We start from the raw sequence: 21,563 nt of genomic DNA, 5'->3' as shown, positions 1-21,563 counted from the left end.
CTGTTTACATGCCTTCATCTTTAGGGGGTAACATTACATGTCACTGTAAAATTTCCTTTCCTTACCCTATTCTGTGTTTTTCAAGTTTTCTATATCAACTGTGATTATTATTTTTACTGTTATCTGAGTGTGCTTTATTTTTGAAGTAATAGTTGGAAAAATCATATAAAACAAAAGTTATTAAATAACAGAAACCTTCAAGTTTTATGCTACAAGTTTTCGTTGACTTCATAGCTACCTGAATAAATAGAAATTAAAATAATAAACACACTGTTAAATTATACTTTATGAGATACAGACTAAAATAGACTTTCTATATAATCTCTTAGAAGCTAGATAATTTGACAGCACAAGGAAAACCTAAGTAATACAAAATTAATTCAAATATTTAATCCTCGGGGCGCTTATGTGGCTCAGACAGTTGAGTGTCCAACTCTTGATTTCGTCTTAGGTCATGATCTCATGGTTTGTGACATCGAGCCGTACATTGGGCTCTGCGCTGACAGTGTGGAGCCTGCTTGGGATTCTCTCTCTCTCTCTCTCTCTCTCTCTCTCTCTGCTCTTCCCCCAGCTTGTGCACAAGCACATGCACGTGCTCTCTGTTCTCTGTCTCTTGCTCAAAATATATACACATTAAAAAAAAAACCCTCAAAATTCAAATATTTAAATATTCAAAGTTGATATGAAAAAAATATATAAATATTCATATATAGAGAGAGTACCTTTGTAGCATGCAAGGGTAAGAGCACTTTCTTTGAATTCATTAGAATGAGTGTTGATGCCTGCCCCATGATCCAGAAGAACTCTTGCAACTTCCACATGACCTGCACTGGCTGCTTCCATCAAGGGGGTATGTCCATTTTCATTATGATCTTCTATATTTGCACCTTCATTAAGTAGCACTTTCACAATGTCAACAAATCCTCCAGCACAGGCATAAGTTAGTGCAGTATTTCCTAACAGAAGCCAAAAAGAAATATAGAATTATGATAAAATGGAGACAATTATAATTATGCCATGCTCGAGCTCTACCTCTTCAATTCCTTTACATAAACCACTAAAACTATCATCTCAAGTTTTTTTGTTCTATTGGTTAGAAGTAGCAATCTTAATTTTCTTACTAATTAAAAGATTTATTATAAACAGGTCAATTTACTTCTCTTCCTGCTAAAGATATGTGTCAGATGGAAAATGTACCTAAAACAATGAATTGTCTTATGAATAAAATGTATAAAGGAAAGGTAAAAGAAAATTAAGACATGAATATACATAGAAAGAAAATGTTAAATATTCCTAAATTGTACTGTAATGAAAAAAAGAATCATTTTGAATGATACATAGAATATTTTAGATAAAAATATGCTAAAAGGGGATTTTTTTTAAATGACACTTAATCTCACTGGACAAGCTAATGAAGTAGGAAGATATAAACCCCCCTCAGCATAACTCCTTCAAAAGAAAAATTTCTTTACAAGGTCATTATCCCTTGGTTTGCCACTTCTTTCTTTCCTGATTTTATTTTGAGGATTTTTATTTATTAGAGGGGGTAAGAGAAGTGGTTTAACTATCCAACAGTATGAGACTAAAGAAGACTGTTTTAAAGATTCAGCAAGAAGAGTAACATTAAAGAATCCAATGTGTTCAGAATTCAACTGTTCAACCATGTTACACATTAAGCATATTACTATTATTACAACTAAGACAAAGTGGTCAGCAAAATGGTCTACAAATCCTTCTGGGAAGTCTTGCTTATTTTATTATTTTTTTTGAAGTTTGTTTGTTTATTTAGAGAGCGCATGCACGCAAAAGCGAACATGACCAGAGGAGGAGCAGACAGAGAGGGAGAGAGAGAATCCCAAGCAGGCTCCATACTGTCAGCACAGAGCCGGGGATGGGGCTCAAGCTCATGAACCATGAGATTATGACCTGAGCCGAAACCAAGAGTCAGAAGCTTGACTCACCGAGCCACCCAGGCATGTCGCCTAATTTATTTTTAAAATGAGCAAGACTTCCTAGGGGCTTCCTCCTCACTGTTAGTGCAGGGCCTGCTTGGGATTCTCTCTCTCCCTCTCTCTCTGCCCTTCCCCTCTTGCATGTACCCTCACGCTCATTCAAAATAAATAAATTCACTTTAAAAAATCATTTAAAAAAAATAAGGCTACATTTAATATTCACTTAATGGTATGAAACACTGATATGCTTTCATTATGCAAATTTTTAAAAATTATGTTGTTGCCTCACTAAATCCAAGGAATCCTACTACTAAAACTGTACTTATAACTCAAGACACATGACCAAGGCTCCTCCAGTCTGTGTGTCTGGGAAAGACAAATAACTAAAAGAACAGCCCTTACTGTAATAACTTTCATTCTGCCACAAGAATATCTTAATAGTAAATGCATTCGGTATGTCTGACATGGAAATTATTTACCACAGGGTAAATAATCTCAGGTTAATTTATAATCTAAAGACAAGAGAGTTGGATTTAAATGAGATAAAGAATTATAAGATATACAGTTCCTAATTTTGCCTCTTTATATGTTACATATCATTATGGCAAAAAAGAAAGTGTCCCCAACAGAAAAACTGTCACTCTTAGGCAAACACAATCTCAGTCTTTTGATATCAAATTAATTTATATTTTACTCAGAGATCCTGAACAATGGCTAAGATTTTTCTGTAGGTTCACTACTGTTGTGCAGATGTAAAAATCAAATTTTTATCTCTCAGGTTACAATTAAATATATCAATTTCCTTTCCTCAAATTTACACATCACTTTCTACTTACCTGTTGCTGACTGGGAGTTGACATCTGCATCATGAAGAAGTAATAATTTCACGATATCTAAGTAACCTCCACTGGATGCTGCCATTAGGGGAGTTATATCTCCTTTATTCCCTCGATCTTCAACATTAGCATGCATAGCAAGCAATACCTTTAAAACACATACACACAGAGGGAATGTCAATTCTTACTATTAATAGTACTTCTAGAGAATATACTGAATCTGGAAAGATATTCTTTTAGAGTGGGGGTGAAGAAAAATAAAAAAATAACCACCTTTTGGGAAAATATGCCAGTGCTCACCACTTAAAACACTAAGTTAGATGTTATTTTTTACAATTCCATTACATATTGATCTTTAGGTAATGTAGGTAATCACATTAGCCAACCCATGATAAAATGTTAACTGCTCTTTTCAAAGAGTTTGTGTTATGCTTGGGGTTATCTAGCAAGAGAACAGCAAAACTATACTCCCCAAACAGAAACTATCTGGTAAACACATGGGTATTTCCCAATACTGCTAAAACAGACAGAAAAAAACTATAAGAATTGAGGTAATCTGGATGAAATGAAAATAAATCACTACTTTACATTATAGCTGTGTATTATTTCTAAGGATGAGTTTTAAAATATTACTATTATTTCTATGTGCTTCTTATTCATTAGGAACAGTTCTGAGTAGAAAAATTTTTGAGCAGAAAAATGGACCATGCCCAATTGCGTGTGTAGGCAACAAAATTAATTATGTACGAGTTTCTATTTTACCTACTGCCTGAAAGGAAAGAACTTGCCCTGTAACTATAATTTCTTTTATTAGTGATAACAAAAATCAAAATCCTTCCACAATTTCAATCACTCAAGATAATTTCTGCTTACTTGTGCTAATTCATAATACCCTGCTGAACAAGCCAAACACAGCAGACTTTCTCCTTCTTCTGTATGTTCATTTACACTTCTGCCTTCATCTAGCAATTTACGAACAGCATTCACATCCCCATCTGAACAAGCTTCTGCCAGACTACGACTGAAAACAAAACCATCAACAATTAGCCAACACAGAAAGACTCAGAACCCTCTCAAAATAAATTACATTAAATACAAAGAGTCATACATAGAAAAATGTTGATACGGTAAGGAAAAAAAATTGCATGAACATTTTGTGTGCTGAGCATCTTGTTTGCAATACTAATTATTCATGTAGGCCAACCAAGCCAGAAAGGCAATAAGTGAATATGAAAACAGCTGTCATTTTTATTTTGTGAAATGTTCTAACATACTGTCATATTAAATTTTAAATAAAGTACATGTACAAGTTTTTAAACTCTACCAATGCAATAATCCGCAAAGACATTTGGGATATAATTCCATGGTTTAAAATTTTGTTTGGTAACAGAAGGTTCAATCTAAGTAAAAATTTTACTACAGAATGTTTAACAAAATCAGGGAGCCTGGCTGGCTCAGTCAGTAGAGCATGCAACTCTTAATCTCAGGATTGTGAGTTCAAGCCCCATGTTGGGTGTAGAGGTTACTTAAAACAACAACAACAAAAAACCCCCAAAACTTTAAAAAAAAAAAAAAAAAAAAAAGAGGCGTGCCTGGGTGGCTCGGTTGGTTAAGCGTCCAACTTTGGCTCAGGTCATGGTCTCATGGTTTGTGGGTTTGAGCCCCGCATTAAGCTCTGTGCTGACAGCTCGGAGCCTGGAGCCTGCTTCCGATTCTGTGTTCCCCTCTCTCTCTCTGCCCCTCTCCTGCTCACACTGTCTGTCTGTGTGTCTGTCTTTCTCTCTCTCAAAAATGAATAACCATTAAAAAAAAATTGATAAATCTCAAACTTTAATATGCACATGAATCACCCATTTTTCTTGTTAAAATACAGATTCTGATTCAGTAGCTCTGAGGTGAGGTCTGGAATTCTGCATTTCTAATGAGATCTAAGGCACTGCTTGCTGCTACTGCTACTTATGAATCATATTTGAGTAGCAAGTACTTGGATTAGAGCAACCTATTTCATTTATTATTACTTAAGCAGTCAGTTTAGAGTGTACTAGGATAATCAGAGTAAGTAACTGCCTTAGAAATAGAAATCAGATCTTTATTCACTTTGGATTTCTCACTTGTGGTATTTTCATTCCACAAGAATGGTCAATGAATATGAGTAGAATGCAAGAATAAAAATATAACATCTATTTTTATATCCACACACATATATATATAACACCATATATATACACTTAAAATATTAATAGCCATTCTAATAGCCACTTAGCTAAAGTTTATAAATCCCTCCAAAAGATATACTTGACCAAAATTTGTTACTTCCCCAAAGTCCACTCCAGAAAATGTCTAATATCCAGAAGAATTCATTATACACATACGTGTCTACTTGTCCTGCATTGTGGCTGTTTTCTGCTCTCATTCGGGTCAGTGCAGCAGCAGCTTCATCTAGTGCACAACTTACTGAGGATGTCAGTCTCCGGAGTACCTCAGGGTCTGCAAAAGCTTTACCATCAGCAGTTGACAATTTGCCAATTCCTTCAGCATGCGTCAATGAATCAGGCAGCACAGGGGAAGAAAAAACATAAAGTGCAAGTTGTAATTACATTTCTATTTTTTTTTTTTCCTTTTTTTTTTTTATTTTTTAATATATGAAATTTACTGTCAAATTGGTTTCCATACAACACCCAGTGCTCATCCCAAAAGGTGCCCTCCTCAATACCCATCACCCACCCTGCCCTCCCTCCCACCCCCCATCAACCCTCAGTTTGTTCTCAGTTTTTAACAGTCTCTAATGCTTTGGCTCTCTCCCACTCTAACCTCTTTTTTTTTTTTTTTTTTTCCTTCCCCTCCCCCATGGGTTTCTGTTATGTTTCTCAGGATCCACATAAGAGTGAAACCATATGGTATCTGTCTTTCTCTGTATGGCTTATTTCACTTAGCATCACACTCTCCAGTTCCATCCATGTTGCTACAAAAGGCCATATTTCATTTTTTCTCATTGCCACGTAGTATTCCATTGTGTATATAAACCACAATTTCTTTATCCATGTAATTACATTTCTAAACACTACTATGTAGGGCAAAACCGGCAGAGTCTCCATAGATAAGGCTGACATTCAGAACATAAGGTTGATATCAATTTTGTCACTAATGTCAAAAGGCCATCACATAACCACCTGTTTTAGTCTTTCCATCTTTGCAATGCACATCATACTAATTTGTTCCCTACCTAATTCCAAATGTAACTTAACGTGAGGCTCATTGAGGAAAATGAAAGTTCTTTCAAAATATATAGTCATACTGTAAGATCTCTAGTATAAGATCATATTTATCTATACTCTTTTCAGTAGTAATAAAGGGAATATTCTGTACTATTATAACAAACAACCCAACAGTTTTTCCTTTTGGTGGAATAGCCACCTAGAACCATCTTCTAGGATAACAGTATAAATTGAAATAAGTTCATTCTTATATTTATTATGTTCTTGTGATTTGCAGACATTGGGAAGACAAAAAGGGATAAGGCATAGTTCCCATCCTTATGGAGCTCACAGTCTAGTGGGGCTATTAGGTGTCTAACTTGCCAATAAATCTTTTTGTCTAGATTCAGTGAGGAATCAGATACTGCTGTAATAGAAAATTTTGATGATAATATCATTGCCTGATCACTGCTGAAAATGAGAGAAAAATAGTTAATGAAGTTTTGGAGAACAACAACAAGGAAAGAAAGAAGGGAAAATTTTCCCAATAAGATATAAAATGTATTAGGATGCCATGAAAATTATAACAGCATGAGGGGCATCTGGGTGGCTCAGTCGGTTGAGCGTCCGACTTCAGCTAAGGTCATGATCTCGTGGTTTGTGAGCTCGAGTCCCACATCAGGCTCTGTGGTAACAGCTCAGAGCCCGGAGCCTGTTTCAGATTCTGTGTCTCCTCCTCTCTCTGCCCCTCCCATACTCATGCTCTGTCTCTCAATAATGAATAAACGTTAAAAAAATTTCAAAAAAGAAAGAAAATTATAACAGTATGTTATCTGCACAGAAACAGATAATTATATCAAGGATATACAAGAGATGAGGTGTCTACGTGGCTCAGTCGGTTGAGCGTTTGACTCTTGATTTCAGCTCAGGTCATGATCTCAGTTTGTGAGTTTGAGCCCCACGTTGGGTTCTGTGCTGACAGTGTGGAAGCCTGCTTGGGATTCTCTCTCATTCCCTCTCTCTCTGCTCCTTCTCCACATGCATGCATGTGCATGCTCTCTCTCTCTCAAAATAAATAAACTTAAAAAAGAAAAAAGCCCTAGATCATTTGTAAATTGACATTTCAAATTAAAGGAGATGGGAGGGCTTATTTCAAAAACACTGTTCAGAAAGTGATTATCATTTGAAAATTAAGACGGATCTCTAATTCACCCCATTCCCAAAAATAAATACCAAGTAGACTGAAGATCTAAATGTATAAAATAAAGACTGAAAGGCACTACTATACTATGTGGTATTTTCTAATGCTGATGTAGAGGAGGCTTTTCTATGCATGAGACCAAATCCCCAAAACCATGAAATAAAAGATTAATACATGTGATATTAAACATTTTTAATTTCAGTAAAAATTTCTATATAATTAAGCACACCATAAAGTTAAGGCAAAATAAAAACTGGAAAAATTAGCATCCAATAAACTTATATTATCATTTATAAAGAGCTACCAAGCAACTTGCCGATATTAAATGAACATAAACTTTGAAATTGACAATAAAAATGACTGAAGTGTAAGGCCCTCTAAAACTTAATAGGAATGTATACTGGTACAAGTTGGCAGGGTGGGAGCAAATTTGACAAGTTATCAAAATTCAAAAAAAATTTTAATGTTTATTTATTCATCTTGAGAGAGAGAAAGAGAAAGCATAAGCAGGGGAGGGGCACAGAGGAGAGACAGAATCCCAAGCAGGCTGTACACCATCAGAGCAGGGACTGATGTGGTGCTCAAACTCACAAACTGTGATATCAAGTGTCAAGAGTCAGACATTTAACCAACTATGCCACCAAAGCGCCCCTTTCTTTTTATATATATATATAATTTTTTAAATGCAAAACTTTAAGTGTAAACATTCTTTGACACAGTGATACCACTTTCTAATAATTTGTCCTATAAAGATACTTGCACAAGTAAGAAAAATTATAAATGAATATCAACTACATCATTATTTGTAATATGGGAAAAGAGGAAATAACCTAAATATCCCTCGATAAGGAACTGTAAAATAAATCATGATACATCTAAGCAAGAGAATATTATCTTACCCTTTAAAAGAAGGAGAAAGTGGGGCACCTGGGTAGCTTAGTCGGTTAAGCATCTGACTCTTGATTTGGGCTCAGGTCTCATGATCTCCCAATTCATGAGATCGAGCCCTGCGATGGGCTCTGCACTGACACCCTGCTTAGGATTCTCTCTCTCTCCCTCTCCCTCTCATTCTCCCTCTCTCCCACTCTTTCCCAAAATGATTAAAAACAAAACAAAACAAGGAGAAAGAGACATACCATGTTATACAAGGATGCCCACAATAAATTAAGTGAAAAAAAGGGAGTTACAATACATTTTGTGTAACGTGACGCTTACTTCATTGTTTTAAAAATTATGTGTGTTTAAATATATACATGCATTTATAAAGCTACACAGGAAAAAGCCTGGAAGTATATGTAAACCTTAACAATAGGAAGGTTTTATTATCTACTTAATACATTTCATATTGCTTTACCTACCTTTGATCGTATTATATTTATAATTTAGAAGAACATAATTTTTAAAAATTATTCTTGTGGGGCACCTGACTGGCTGAGTCAGTACAGCATGTGACTGGGTATCAGCGTTGTGAGTTTGAGCCCCAAACTGCATGCGGAGATTACTCAAAAATAAAATCTTTAAAAAAATTAAAAACAGAGGTGCCTGGATGGCTCAGTCGGTTAAGCATCCAAGTCTTGATTTCGGCTCAGGTTATGATCTCACGGTTCCTGAGTTTGAGCCCCGTGTTAGGCTCTGCTCTGACAGTGTGGAACCTGTTTGGGATTCTCTATCTCCTTCTCTTTCCCTCCCTCTGCACCTCCCCTGCTCATGCTCTTTCCCTCTCAAAAAATTAAAAATAACAACAAAAATAAATAAATAAATAAAATTCTTGAAATAGCTTTAAGATTCTTCATTTTCTCTAAGAATATCAAAGAATCTTAAAGAAAAAACATTTTCCATTTCATTTTTTCAGTTAAAATAGTGTCAAAAATCCTATTTTCCTTAATAAGCCTAGTAATGCCTAGTATATTCTCACAATTAGAAACACAGAATCTAGGAGCACCTGGCTGGCTTAGTTGGTGGAGCATGTGACTCTTCATCTTAGGGTCATGAGTTTGAGCCCTACATTGGGTGAAGAGACTACTTAAAAGCAAAAACAAAAAACCACAGAGTCTAAAAATTCCTGAAAACAATGTCCAAAAAGCAAATGAAAATGCTTTAGGACAAAAAGAAAATATTCATTAAACAGTTGACTTGCACAGTTCTTAGAAAGAAGCACATCATTTTAAAATACATTTGACAACTTCTTTGGACCATCAAAGACATATCTAACTGTGTATGGAGTTTAAATTGTCAAAATATGCAAAATTTTTAAATTCAATAGTTTTTAACACCTCCTGAAAGGCAGATAATCATTACTTTCAAGGTTTATGTTCTTTCTATCAATATATGTATGAAAAACAGGCAATTCTAAGGTATCTCGCTGCTTTTTCTAGACTTCTATGAATTAAGAGAAAACAGGGAAAGAAAAGTGCTTAATGTACCAGAAAACAGCCCTGAATAAGAATCATGAGGTGCCAGAAAAAAGGAGAAATTAGTTTAAAGCCCTTAGTTAGGAATTAAGGAATAGTACGCTCAACATGAGTGAAGTGTCAGCCTAAATCAGAGAGTAAAGATATGCTACCACCAGAAAACAAAGCCTAAACCTTTTCTAAGAAAAGGAAAACAGAGAAGACTTTTCTCCAAGTTTCTCTCTGCTCTAAGCAAAAGAATGTAAGATTCCAAAGCAAAGCAAACAAACAAACAAACAAAAAAATTAGAGTGTAGTCATGGCACTCCCATTTCAGGAATCTTATACAGTATATCCCTAAATCACAAGTAGGAGATTTACAGGAAATCCAGACTAGAAGGGAAGGACATTCAATGTCATTATCAATGTGATGTGATCTTTATACCTTTTTTTTTTTTATTACTAGTTCTGCCCTAATTTAAACAGTCTTATTTTGTTCAATTTAATTTTAAGTTTCTATCAGTTCCAAAAAGATACAGTAGGTAGACTAAAAGTCAATGGGCTACAAATTGTACCTGTGCTTTTCCATAACAGGACAGAATTAAAGGAATAACAAGATGATATCAAGTAAGCTCATTTTTAACATAACATCTGTCTTTCCAAGAATAATAGAAAAATGCTCAATTTGGGGTACCTGGGTGGCTCAGGTAGTGACCTCACAGTCATGAGATTGAGCCCAGCATCATACTCCACACTGAGCATGTAGTCTGCTTCGGATTCTCTCTCTCTTCTTCTCCCTCGGCTCAACCCCCACTCTCTCCCACTCCCTCTCTCAAAATAAATAAGTTTGAGACAGAGAGACAGAGCGTGTGCAGGAGACAGGCAGAGAGAGAGGGAGACACAGAATCTGAAGCAGGTTCCAGGCTCTGAGCTGTCAGCACAGAGCCCGACGCGGGGCTCAAACCCACGAACCGTGGGATCATGACCTGAGCTGAAGTCAGACACTTAACTGAGCCACCGAGGTGCCCCTCAGAATAAATGAATAAACTTTACCAAAAAATGTTCAATTTATTTTAGCTCTTGTCCTTGTCATTATTTGATCAAATTGATGCTGTATTGTTCAGTCAATATGAAATGTGCTAAAAAGCTGCTGTGATTTTTCTGAATCTTTAATATTATGCTTATTAGAGTACTCAGTAACTGAATCAAATTTCTATACTTTAAAACTTTTTTATTTTGAATTTTCTGAAGTTTAATAGCTTTAACATGGTTTAAAGTATATATGGCACTCTAACAAGTTTTTAGGCACTATTTTTTAATTTATTTTTTAGGCACTATTTTAAAAAATAACCTATACATTCCTCTAGATTAAATTCTTACATGTATTTAACATACACATATATTTATGCTAAATAAGTAACTAAAAGGAGTGTCATACAAAGTGAACATATCTCAAAAGCAATATAAAAAAAAACAACATAAAAGATTTTAAAAAGTTAACTTCCTTCTTAAAACAATTTTAGCTGATAAAAAGCCTTTCTTTATAGTGGAATGGAGACTTGGTACAGCAAATAATAAACAGGGTGTTCAATATAAACAACAGTAATAAAATAATAAATAAAATAAAATAATACAATAAAAAATAGCAACTTAGGAGGCACCTGGGTGGCTCAGTTAGGTGTCAAACTCTCGATTTCAGCTCAGGTCATGATCTCACAGTTTGTATGATTCAGTCCTGCATCAGGCTCTGCACTCGCAGCTCTACCTCTCTCCCTGCCCCTCTCCTGCTCACATGCATGCATACCCTCTCTCTTTCTTTCTCTCAAAATAAATAAACATCTTTTTTTAAAAAATAGCCACTCATAGGGGCACCTGGCTGAGTCAGTTGGTTAAGCATCTGACTTTGGCTTAGGTCATGATCTCACGGTATGGTCTGTGAGTTCAAGCCCTGCACTGGGCTCTCTGCTGTCAGTGCAGAACAGAGCCCGCTTCAGATCCTGTCTCCCTCTCTCTCTGCCCCTCCTGCACACAAGCGCATGTGCAAGAGCGTTCTCTCTCTCAAAAATAAATAAACATTAAAAAACTAGCAACTTACAATAATTAAGTTATCCCTAGACTAAAATGAGTAAGAAATCACAGGCAGAATACCCTTAAATCAGTTCAGATCAAAGATTCATAACTTACGGAACCAAATTTATCTCACACATTTATAATGTAATTGGAAATAGATAAGTTTTCATTGATAAGTATCTGATTATCTAAGACCTTTAAAAATAGTGTTGAGCCCAGAAATCATTCTCTAAAAACTTTCAACCAAGAATTTTTTAAATATAAAACGTGAACAATAAAAAACATAACACATACTAAGAGTTCAAATCTCATATAATGTTATATAATTTTGGGGCAATCTTGCACAGCTCTGTACAGAGATCTAGACTTTTAAAGAGATGAAAATAACAAAACAAGAAATAAATTACCTGCTGCTTCCAGCAATGCTTCTAATCGTGCCTGTGTCTCTGGATCCACTGTGCGTAAGTCTGCTCCTTCTGCAGTACTTGATAAGAATATCTCTGATGTTGTTTTAAGTACTGGGTTATCCAGATCTTCTTGGTCCAAAATAAACGATTCAACCTGTTTATGAGTTAAAAATGCAGTATCTATGAAACTAATCTCCATATTGTCAGAATAACTATAATTTAAAGTAATATGATTTCTGATTTAGAATTTAAGTATAAGCAGATAAATTACCGTAGAAACATGAGGCTGTGGGAAGGGTCTTTGAGGGAGCGTCCTGCCTATCTGCTTATCTTCAGACATAACTATAGTCTAATTCAGATACACCAGATTCAAGTTTCCTGAAGAGCATTTCATCTTCTGTGCCTAGCACAGAGCTTGGTTTCTTTTTGTTTAAAAAAAATTTTTTTTAATGTTTATTTATTTTTGAGAGAAAGAGAGAGACAGCAAGTGAGCAGGGGAGGGGCAAATAGAGAGGGAGACACAGAATCCGAAGCAGGCTCTAGGCTCTGAGCTGCCAGCACAGAGCCCGACGCGGGGCTCAAACCCATAGACCACAAGATCATGACCTGAGCCGAAGTGAGGCACTTAAACCGACTGAGCCACCCAGGCACCCCCGTTTTTTGTTTTTAAATGAAACAAGTACATGAACGTAGCCCCTGGGAAGATGAAAATTGGACTAGATAGTAAAAAAGACTAGATAGCATGGATAGGTCATTAAGGCACATTTTTTCCTCTCTTCTAATCAATTTATTAATTTCTGATTCTTAAAAGAAAATAGTATTTAAAACACTGCCAAATATCTAGAGCCCTACAGACAAGAAAGTTAAATGAGGTTAGGAAACATACCTGTTTGTTCACTGCTGTATCCTCTGGCCTAAGAATACATCATATAAAGTAGGTATTGAATACATAATCGTTGAAATGAATGAATGGTATAAGCAAAAGCAACTGATGAAAATAAACATGTAACCTTCTAATTTCAAAACAAGTTAATTCTAAATTAATTTTCTCAACAAGTAACATATGTACAATCTTTCTGGGAAGCAATTTGGAAATGTGTACCAAAATGCTTTAAAAGGCTCATGCCCTTTGATTCAGTAATTCCATTTTCAGGAATCTATCCTTTAATAAGTATCTGAAAACCACAGGGCACCTGGCAGACTCAGTTGGAAGAGCATGTGGCTCTTGATCTGGGGATCGTGAATTAGAGCCCCACACTGGGTGTAGAGATTACTTAAATAAGTAAAACTTAAAAAAAATGGTTTTTTAAGTATCTGAAAGCCAGACAAAAATATGCAGGGGTAGTCACTGCACATTAATTCAAATTCCAAAAATGAGAGGAAAAAAAACTACAACGGGGAATTTGGTAAATATATTTTGTACATTCACAGCATAGACTACCATGCAGTCATTAAAAACAATGTTTTTAAAGCATAATTTAGTTACATGAGAAAACATTTATAAAGTTAAATGAAAATCACAAAATTCAAAACAGTACGATCTTTGCTAAAAATATACATATATGATTGTAAACATGAACATGACTACTCATGTATATAACGAATATATACTTATATACCTAGATACATCTGCAATATGTAAATATGTATAACCAGGGAGGTTAACATATTTGTAGACAGATAGAAAAATAGGAACAGAAAGGTTAAGTACTTCTCCTTGGTCACATAGCTAATAAATGACAAAGACAAGGACAGGTTTCAAACCCAAGCCACATAGCTACACAATCTGTGCTCTTAACTACTAGACAAGGCCACCAGACAGGACCACAGTACTTGGACTACATTATTTGGCATATGTGGCTGTTGTCATTAGTTTCATAATGGACACCAAAAAACATCCTAAGAAAGAGTGTAAAGTGAAAACAATTTGGTTACATTTTATTATCCAGTGAAGTACTAAAATTTTACAAAATAAACTTCAGATCTAATAACATGGAGCCACATTACTATCCTGTAACACAGCTTCTTTCATATGTAATTACAGACAAAGATGCCATTCTAAATCCATGCCAAAAGATAAATGCAGCCTACCAGTTGTTAAATTATATTAAAAGATAACTGTGTGTGCAATAAAAATCTTCTCACGGGCCCAAGAAATTATTAGGTATTATTAGGAACTTACCAGTTATGAGAACAGAAAAACCATCATTCCAAATTCTAGAATTTTTTTATTACAAATGGTACTGAGAAGTTAACGTTTCTATTTTATAAAAAGCATTGGTCTAATATGGTATTACACATATTATGAAGACAAACAGAGATTATAGGTACCATGTAACATTTTAAAAATCCAAGTTAAGGATTTTCTATTCTCTCCCATTCATTTCCCCAATGAGTAAACAGTATTTACTCAAGTCCTGTTTTATATGAAGCACCATGACAGTACAAAAATATGATAGAAGATAGAAGTTAAAGGCACCATGACTATCACAAAAGACCCCAAAGAGAAACAAATGGTACAACTACATGTATTAAACAGTGAGAAATCACTTCCAGCCCCAGTAATCCAAGACTTTGCACATGCAGCAGCATTTAACTTAGGCTTTGAAGGATGAATAGAATTTCACGAGGTAGTCAGACATGGGAATAGAGGTAGAAGGGAATGAAATAAAAAATGGGCTTGAAGATGCATTTGGAAAGCAATGAGTGGTCCACACTAAAAAAATACAAGGTCCTTCATATACTGCTCGTGGGAATCTAAATGACATGACCCCTGTGGGGAACAGTTTTGCAGCTTCCCAAAAATTAAACATAGAATAACCGTATGACCCAGAAATTTCACTTCTATGTATATACCTAAGAGGATTTTTTTTAATGTTTATTTATTTTTGAGAGAGACAGAGAGACAGAGGATGAGTGGGGGAGGGGCAGAGAGAAAGGGAGACACAGGATCTGAAGCAGGCTCCAGGCTCTGAGCTGTCAGCACAGAGCCTGACACATGGCTTGAACCCCCGAACCACAAGATCATGTCCTGAGCCAAAGTTGGATGCTTAACCAACTAAGTCACCCGGGTACCCCTACCTAAGAGGATTTAAAACATACAAAAATATGTCTACAGAAGGCCATACCTGTATTATGCACAATAGACAAAAATTAGAAAAAAAAAAGTCTATCAACTGGTAAATGGATAAACAAAATGTGGTATATCCATATAATGTAATATCATTCGGCCATTAAAAGGAGTAAGTAATGAGGGGCGCCTGGGTGGCTCAGTTGGTTGAGCATCCGACTTCAGCTAAGGTCAGGAGCTCACAGGCTATGGGTTCCAGCCTCGCGTTGCGCTCTGTGCTGACAGCTTGGAGCCTGGAGCCTGCTTCAGATTCTGTGTCTCCCTCTCTCTCTGCCCTTCCCCTGTTCATGCTCTGTCTCTCTGTCTCAAAAATAAATAAAAACATTAAAAAAATAAATCAAAAAACACAGAAGTAATGACACATGATATAGAATGCAAGGCGAACCTTGCAAATACTATGCTTAATGAAAGAAGAAACAAGAAGTCACATATTGTATGGTTCCACCTATATGCAATGGCCAACAGAAACAGATTTATAGAGATAGAAAGTAATTTAGTGGTTAACTGAAGAGTCAGTCAGAGAGGGAGGAATGAGAGTGAGTACTAATAGGTCTCAAGTTTCTTTCTGGAATAATGAAAATGTCTGATATTAGATACTGGTGAAGGTTGCTATACAACCTTGTAAATACACTAAAAACTACTGAATTGTACACTTTAAAATGCTAAATTTTATGGAAAGGTAAACTTTACATCAATTTTTTAAAAAACTATAAAGTACCTAAAGTACAACTACAGCTTTAGGCTACACAGAACAACCGGGAAGAGATTTGAATAACAACAGGCAAAAGTTGATTTGCTCATGGTCTATCTGGTCACCACCAGGAGAAGGAGAGAACATCAGTAGCAATGTCATCCGGGATGTCAGTAATGTTAGTATCACATACACAAGACAGCACATGCCTAAGTGCAAGACAGCACATGCCTAAGTGCTTGGGAAGAATCAAGTTTGGAAGAAAAACACAAAATAGAGATGTGTCCCATGCCTTCAAAAGGCTTACAACCTCTCTCCAAAAATTAAAATTCATAAAACAACTTACTCAGTTTAATTCTCCTACATCTTAAAAATGCATGTAAATTCAAGTTTCAATCAGGCAACATGACATAATGGAAAGAATATTGTACTAGAGATCAGGAGACTTAGGTTGAAGTATCAGTTTCATCAGGCACTATGTGTGATGTTAAGCTGTCACTTTCTGCGTTTCTGACGTTCCATTTCTTCCTCAATCAACAAAGGTAATACCTGCCCTACCTATCTTACAATGCTACTGAAATGATGAAATAAGGTAAAATAACTTGAGAATAATAAAACACTATATAGGGGCGCCTGGGTGGCGCAGTCGGTTAAGCGTCCGACTTCAGCCAGGTCACGATCTCGCGGTCCGTGAGTTCGAGCCCCGCATCAGGCTCTGGGCTGATGGCTCGGAGCCTGGAGCCTGCTTCCGATTCTGTGTCTCCCTCTCTCTCTGACCCTCCCCCGTTCATGCTCTGTCTCTCTCTGTCCCAAAAATAAAAAAAAAAATAAATAAAAAAAAATAAAACACTATATAAATGTAATTTTTTAAATTTTATGTAATTATAACTCTTTTGTCCTGTCACTCACCAGTGTCTATATTCTATGCCTTTTCAAACTGGAAGAGTGATATTCATGAAGAATCTCACATGATACACTTTCATCAGCACTCACTTGAATTCCTTTTTTTCATTTTATTAACCTTTTCAGTTTCATTAAGATATAATTAACATACAAGACTTTATGAGCTTAAGGTGTCCAACATAATGATTTCATGTACGTATATACTAAATGATTACCACAGCAAGTTCCATCACTTCACATAGTTATAATTTTTCCTGTGATGATCACTTGAATTTTCAAGTGTAGTTTTAGGCATTTTATATTTAAATGCTGGCCCAAAAGATCAAATTCTAAATATCTACAACACTTGTTAGAAAAGTGTTAAGTTTCTCAGAATGAGTTAATAATTATACATAACTATATACACAAATGATCTGAATACATTTATGTCAATCAGAGGTACCAAAATGCACTCAACTCTAATATATCCTTTGTCTTGTCTTCTCCAAAATTTTATTTATGTTTTTATTAAAAAAAGTTTTTTTAATGTTTATTTACTTTTGAGAGAGACAGAGACAGAATGTGAGTGGGTTGGGGCAGAGAGAGAGAGGGAGACACTGATCTGAAGCAGGCTCCAGGCTCTGAGCTGTCAGCACAGAGCCCAACGTGGGGCTTGAACTCACAAGCTGTGAGATCATGACCTGAGCTGAAGTCGGCCACTCAACCGACTGAGCCAGCCAGGCACCCCCTTCTTCAAAATTTTAAAAGCCTGTCTCAATGTGCACTCAATAAAAGCAAAAAATATCCAGTTATGTCTATTACTTTGGGAATATTTGGTGGCTTGCTTTTGGCAGTTCATAAATATCTCACCTGATAAACCTGTTGAAATACATACACTTATAATTCAGATTGCAATAGCATTATCTCAAAATATATCTGGTCAGCCAACATGAAAACCATCTATAGCTCTATGGAAATACTAAATTAGACAAATTCTGTATATTTAACATAAAAGGCTTGGTGAGATAGTCTCCAAAAACAGGTCTATAAAATGGATAAGTCCAAAATAATGTTAGATCTAGTTAAATTAGTCTTTATCATGTATAAATACAGAAGGCTCATAGTTTTTTATCTTATATACAGCTAAAGGATCACAGAAATGTCTCTACTGCCCAGTGACAGTTACATAGCTCATCTCTATCCAGCAACTACACTGAGCAACAAAACATGAAACTTCCACTTACAATGGTACTGTTTTTGCCAATGACAATAAAGTTTATTTTGAGCCTTTTTAAAATTAATTTTTAATGATTATTTATTTTTGAGAGAGAGAGAGAGAGAGAGAGAGAGGCAGAATGCAAGTGGAGGAAGGGCAGAGAGAGAGGGAGACAGAATCTGAAGCAGTCTCCAGGGTCTGAGCTGTCCGCCCAGAGCCTGACACAGGGCTCGAACTCACAAACGGTGAAATCATGAACAGAGCCAAAGTCGGATGCTCAACCAACCAAGCTACCCAGGCACCCATAAAGTTTATTTCAAGTCTTAAAGATTGCAAACTTTTTTTTTTCTATCTTTGATTAGGTACAAAAATAAACGGTTGAAGTAAAAAGATGAGAGGAATTCTGGTTCACAAAAACTGTTGTTTTTTTATAAGTAATCTTTTATAAATGCTAACGGCAAAAATACTTTAAGTCTTCCTTCCCAAAAGTTTTTTCTCTCCCTCCCTTCTTTTTAAAAAAAGGAACTATAGTCTCTTCAACTAGAATTTATGCAAAGGAGGGCAAGAAGGAAAACAGAAACAAGCATTTTCTCCTATTTTTTACCTATTTGACATTTCAGAAATGAACAACTGGACGGCAACAGTTACCAGGAAAATTAACCACAGACTCAACTATTATATTATTACCTGAAAAAAATGATGTCAGTTACATCACCAAAATCTAGTTAGAAAAACCATTGATTAACCCAGCTATGCTTTGGCCAAAACTCAATTCCACAAAAAATAAATAGGGGCGCCTCAGTGGCTCAGTCAGCTAAGTGTCCAACTTCAGCTCAGGTCGTGATCTTGTGGTCTGTGAATTCAAGCCCTACCTTGGGCTCTGTGCTGACAGCTCAGCGCCTGGAGCCTGCTTCAGATTCTGTGTCTCCCTCTCTCTCTATCCCTCCCCTGCTCACACTCTGTCTCTCTCTCTCTCTCTTGCTCTCCCTCTCTCAAAAATAAATAAACATAAAAAAAAATAAATAAGATTTAAAAAGTTAACAAGTTTAAGTAAGCAGTGTTATAATTAAAACTTTTATGATATTAGTGTTTTAAAAAAGACCTATAAAAGCAAAATAATAAAACCTCACCTATATATTCGTCAAGAACCAACTGCTACTTTCTCTAAGGTATATTTCTGGAAAGAGCAACTACTAGTTAAGAGGTAAAAAGTTAGTGAAAAAGAAACATTCGATCATAAAAAATGCACATATATATGTTTGTTTATATATTCTCCAGTCACGTGGTTATATCAAATAAAGACTATCAAGCTCTCAAATATAAGTTGAAAACACATTGTTTTGCATAGAACACCTGTTAATGTAACAATAAATTATGAAGCTTTTATCTTAAACATGTTAAATAAATTTGTATTTTGAGTTAGAGACTAAAATATTAGTAGCCACAAATTTTGTTCCTGCTAACTTTAAGAGTACTCATCACTCCCATGAATTCCAACTGGAGCTATGAGAAAGCTCAAGGGAAGGCTAAATTTTTTATACTACTTTTCCTCACAAACTTTCAAAAATAGAGCTCCCTTAAGAGGTTCAGATTTGATCATTTAAAATGTAAAGCTAAGGGACACCTGGGTAGCTCCGTCGGTTAAGTCTCCGGCTTTGGCTCAGGTCATGATCTCACAGTTGGTGGGTTCAAGCCCCGCATTGGGCTGCACACTGGCAGTGTGGAGCCTACTTGGGATTCTTGCTCTCTCCTTTTTCTCTACCCCTCCACTGCTTGCGCTTTCTCCCTCAAAACAAACAAACAAATAAATAAACTTTCTAAAATAAATAAATAAATAAATAAATAAATAAATAAATAAATAAAATGGAAAGCTAAATAAAACATTTTAAACATCTGAAAATGTTTTAAAAATGTATTTGCTATTTCTCTTCACTTTTGTACAATTTATATTTGGATAGACCAATATGTCTTACTTTTCCCCACTCAGAGTAAGCCCTCTACTTTAAGCCAGAATCAGCATTTACACCAATTTTAGAATGTAGGTGGCTTACTATTGATTTCTACTTGGAAGGGCAAAAAAGGATGGATCAGTGTTCCAAGAGATAATTACTGAAGGACATAGCAATTTCTTTTTGCAAAAAACACAGTATTCAAACGTTTCAACCACAAATATGCCCCAAGATGTATTCAAAGGGAGAAAGTAATACAGTTGCAATTTAGGGCCAAATAATGATAAATGTAGGAATGAGTTTTGCTGATACTGTAAGGCCCAATAAAATCAGCAAAAACATCTTGGAATACTGGAACAAAAAAGGCTGTATTCTTTAACATATATGCTTTTCAAGTTTCTTTCTACAAGGAAAACTGTATTGCCAATTTCAGACCCACATCTTTTTCTCAAAAAAAGGCAACGGTAGGGCACTTAGGTGACTCAGTCAGTTAAGTGCCCACTCTTGGTTTCAGCTCAGGTCATGATCTCATGGTTCATGAGTTCAAGCCCCGCATCGGACTCCGCAATGACTATGGAGCCTGCTTAGGATTCTCTGTCTCCCTCTCTCTCTGCCCCTCCCCTGCTTGCTCTCTATTTTTCTCTCTCAAAATAAATAAATAAACATTAAAAAAAAAAGGCAACAGTATCTTCGGATTTCTGAAGTTGATTAGTTTCACACAGCACAAGAGAGAACCATTGTGCTTTTCCTAATTCTAAGTTAAAGCTGGAGAAAATTAACTTCATTTTGTTCAACTACAAAAACTTAATTTCTAAACTACACTTTTAATACAGAATCTACTTTTTTTTTAAGTTTCTAATGTAAGATGGCAGAAAGGAAGGTCTTAAAAATAATAGCTACTTGAGGGGGCTGGCTGGCTCAGCTGATAGAGCATGTGACTCTTAATCTCAGGGTAGTGAGTTCAAGCCCCACATTGGGCATGGAGTCTACTTTAAAATTAATAATAATAATAATAATAATAATAATAATAATAAATCTGCTATTTAAAAAAAAAATACGGGCGCCTGGATGCCTTAATCAGTTAAGCATCTGACTCTTGATTTTGGCTCAGGTCATGATCTCATGGTTGTGAGACTGAGCCCAACATCAGCTTAGCACTGGGCATGGAGCTTGCTCTCTCTCTGCCCCTCCCCTGCTTGCATGCACCTCTCACTCATTCTCTCAAAAAAATAAAACAAAAGCTCCCATGAATCAAGTGCTTTTAAAAAAATAGGCTACCATTAATAAAATGCCTCATATCTATCAGCATTTTCCATATGTTATTCCATTCAATCATCTTACCTACTCGATGAAGTAGACTAACTGATCGTCATTTTAAGGAACTGAAACTCAGAAAAATTAAGGGACTAGCCCAAGATCACATAACCATACAGGTATCTGAAGCCACGTATTTTGGACCCCAAAACTCATACCCTTTTTTACTACAACAAACTGTATTAAGTGAATCTTTTAAACAATGGAGTATAATGGGGTGCCTGGGTGGCTTAGTTGGTTGAGCATTTGACTTCAGCTCAGGTCATGATCTTATGGTTGGTGGGTTCGAGCCCTGCATCAGGCTTTGTGTTGACAGAGAGGAGCCTGCTTTG

At 35.8% G+C, this 21,563-nt stretch overlaps 1 protein-coding gene across 4 annotated transcripts in view; it reads right to left on the bottom strand.

Annotated features, from left to right (window-relative positions):
• ANKHD1 (ankyrin repeat and KH domain containing 1) overlaps positions 1-21,563 on the bottom strand; it is a 131,636-nt gene that overhangs the window by 91,023 nt on the left and 19,050 nt on the right. For all 4 annotated transcript variants that reach the window (XM_042937009.1, XM_042937025.1, XM_042937018.1 and 1 more), the window contains exons 2-6: positions 12,050-12,203; positions 5,161-5,317; positions 3,662-3,809; positions 2,789-2,936; positions 723-956 (exon numbers count right to left, since the gene is read on the bottom strand). In XM_042937009.1, the coding sequence (XP_042792943.1) occupies positions 723-956; positions 2,789-2,936; positions 3,662-3,809; positions 5,161-5,317; positions 12,050-12,203 (841 nt within the window). The remainder of the gene's footprint in view (positions 1-722; positions 957-2,788; positions 2,937-3,661; positions 3,810-5,160; positions 5,318-12,049; positions 12,204-21,563) is intronic.

Source organism: Panthera leo, chromosome A1 (genome assembly GCF_018350215.1).
Source record: "Panthera leo isolate Ple1 chromosome A1, P.leo_Ple1_pat1.1, whole genome shotgun sequence".
In the NCBI taxonomy this organism is placed as follows: domain Eukaryota; kingdom Metazoa; phylum Chordata; class Mammalia; order Carnivora; family Felidae; genus Panthera; species Panthera leo.
Note: the sequence above shows the minus strand (reverse complement) of the source record. Positions and strands in the feature narration are given on the sequence as shown.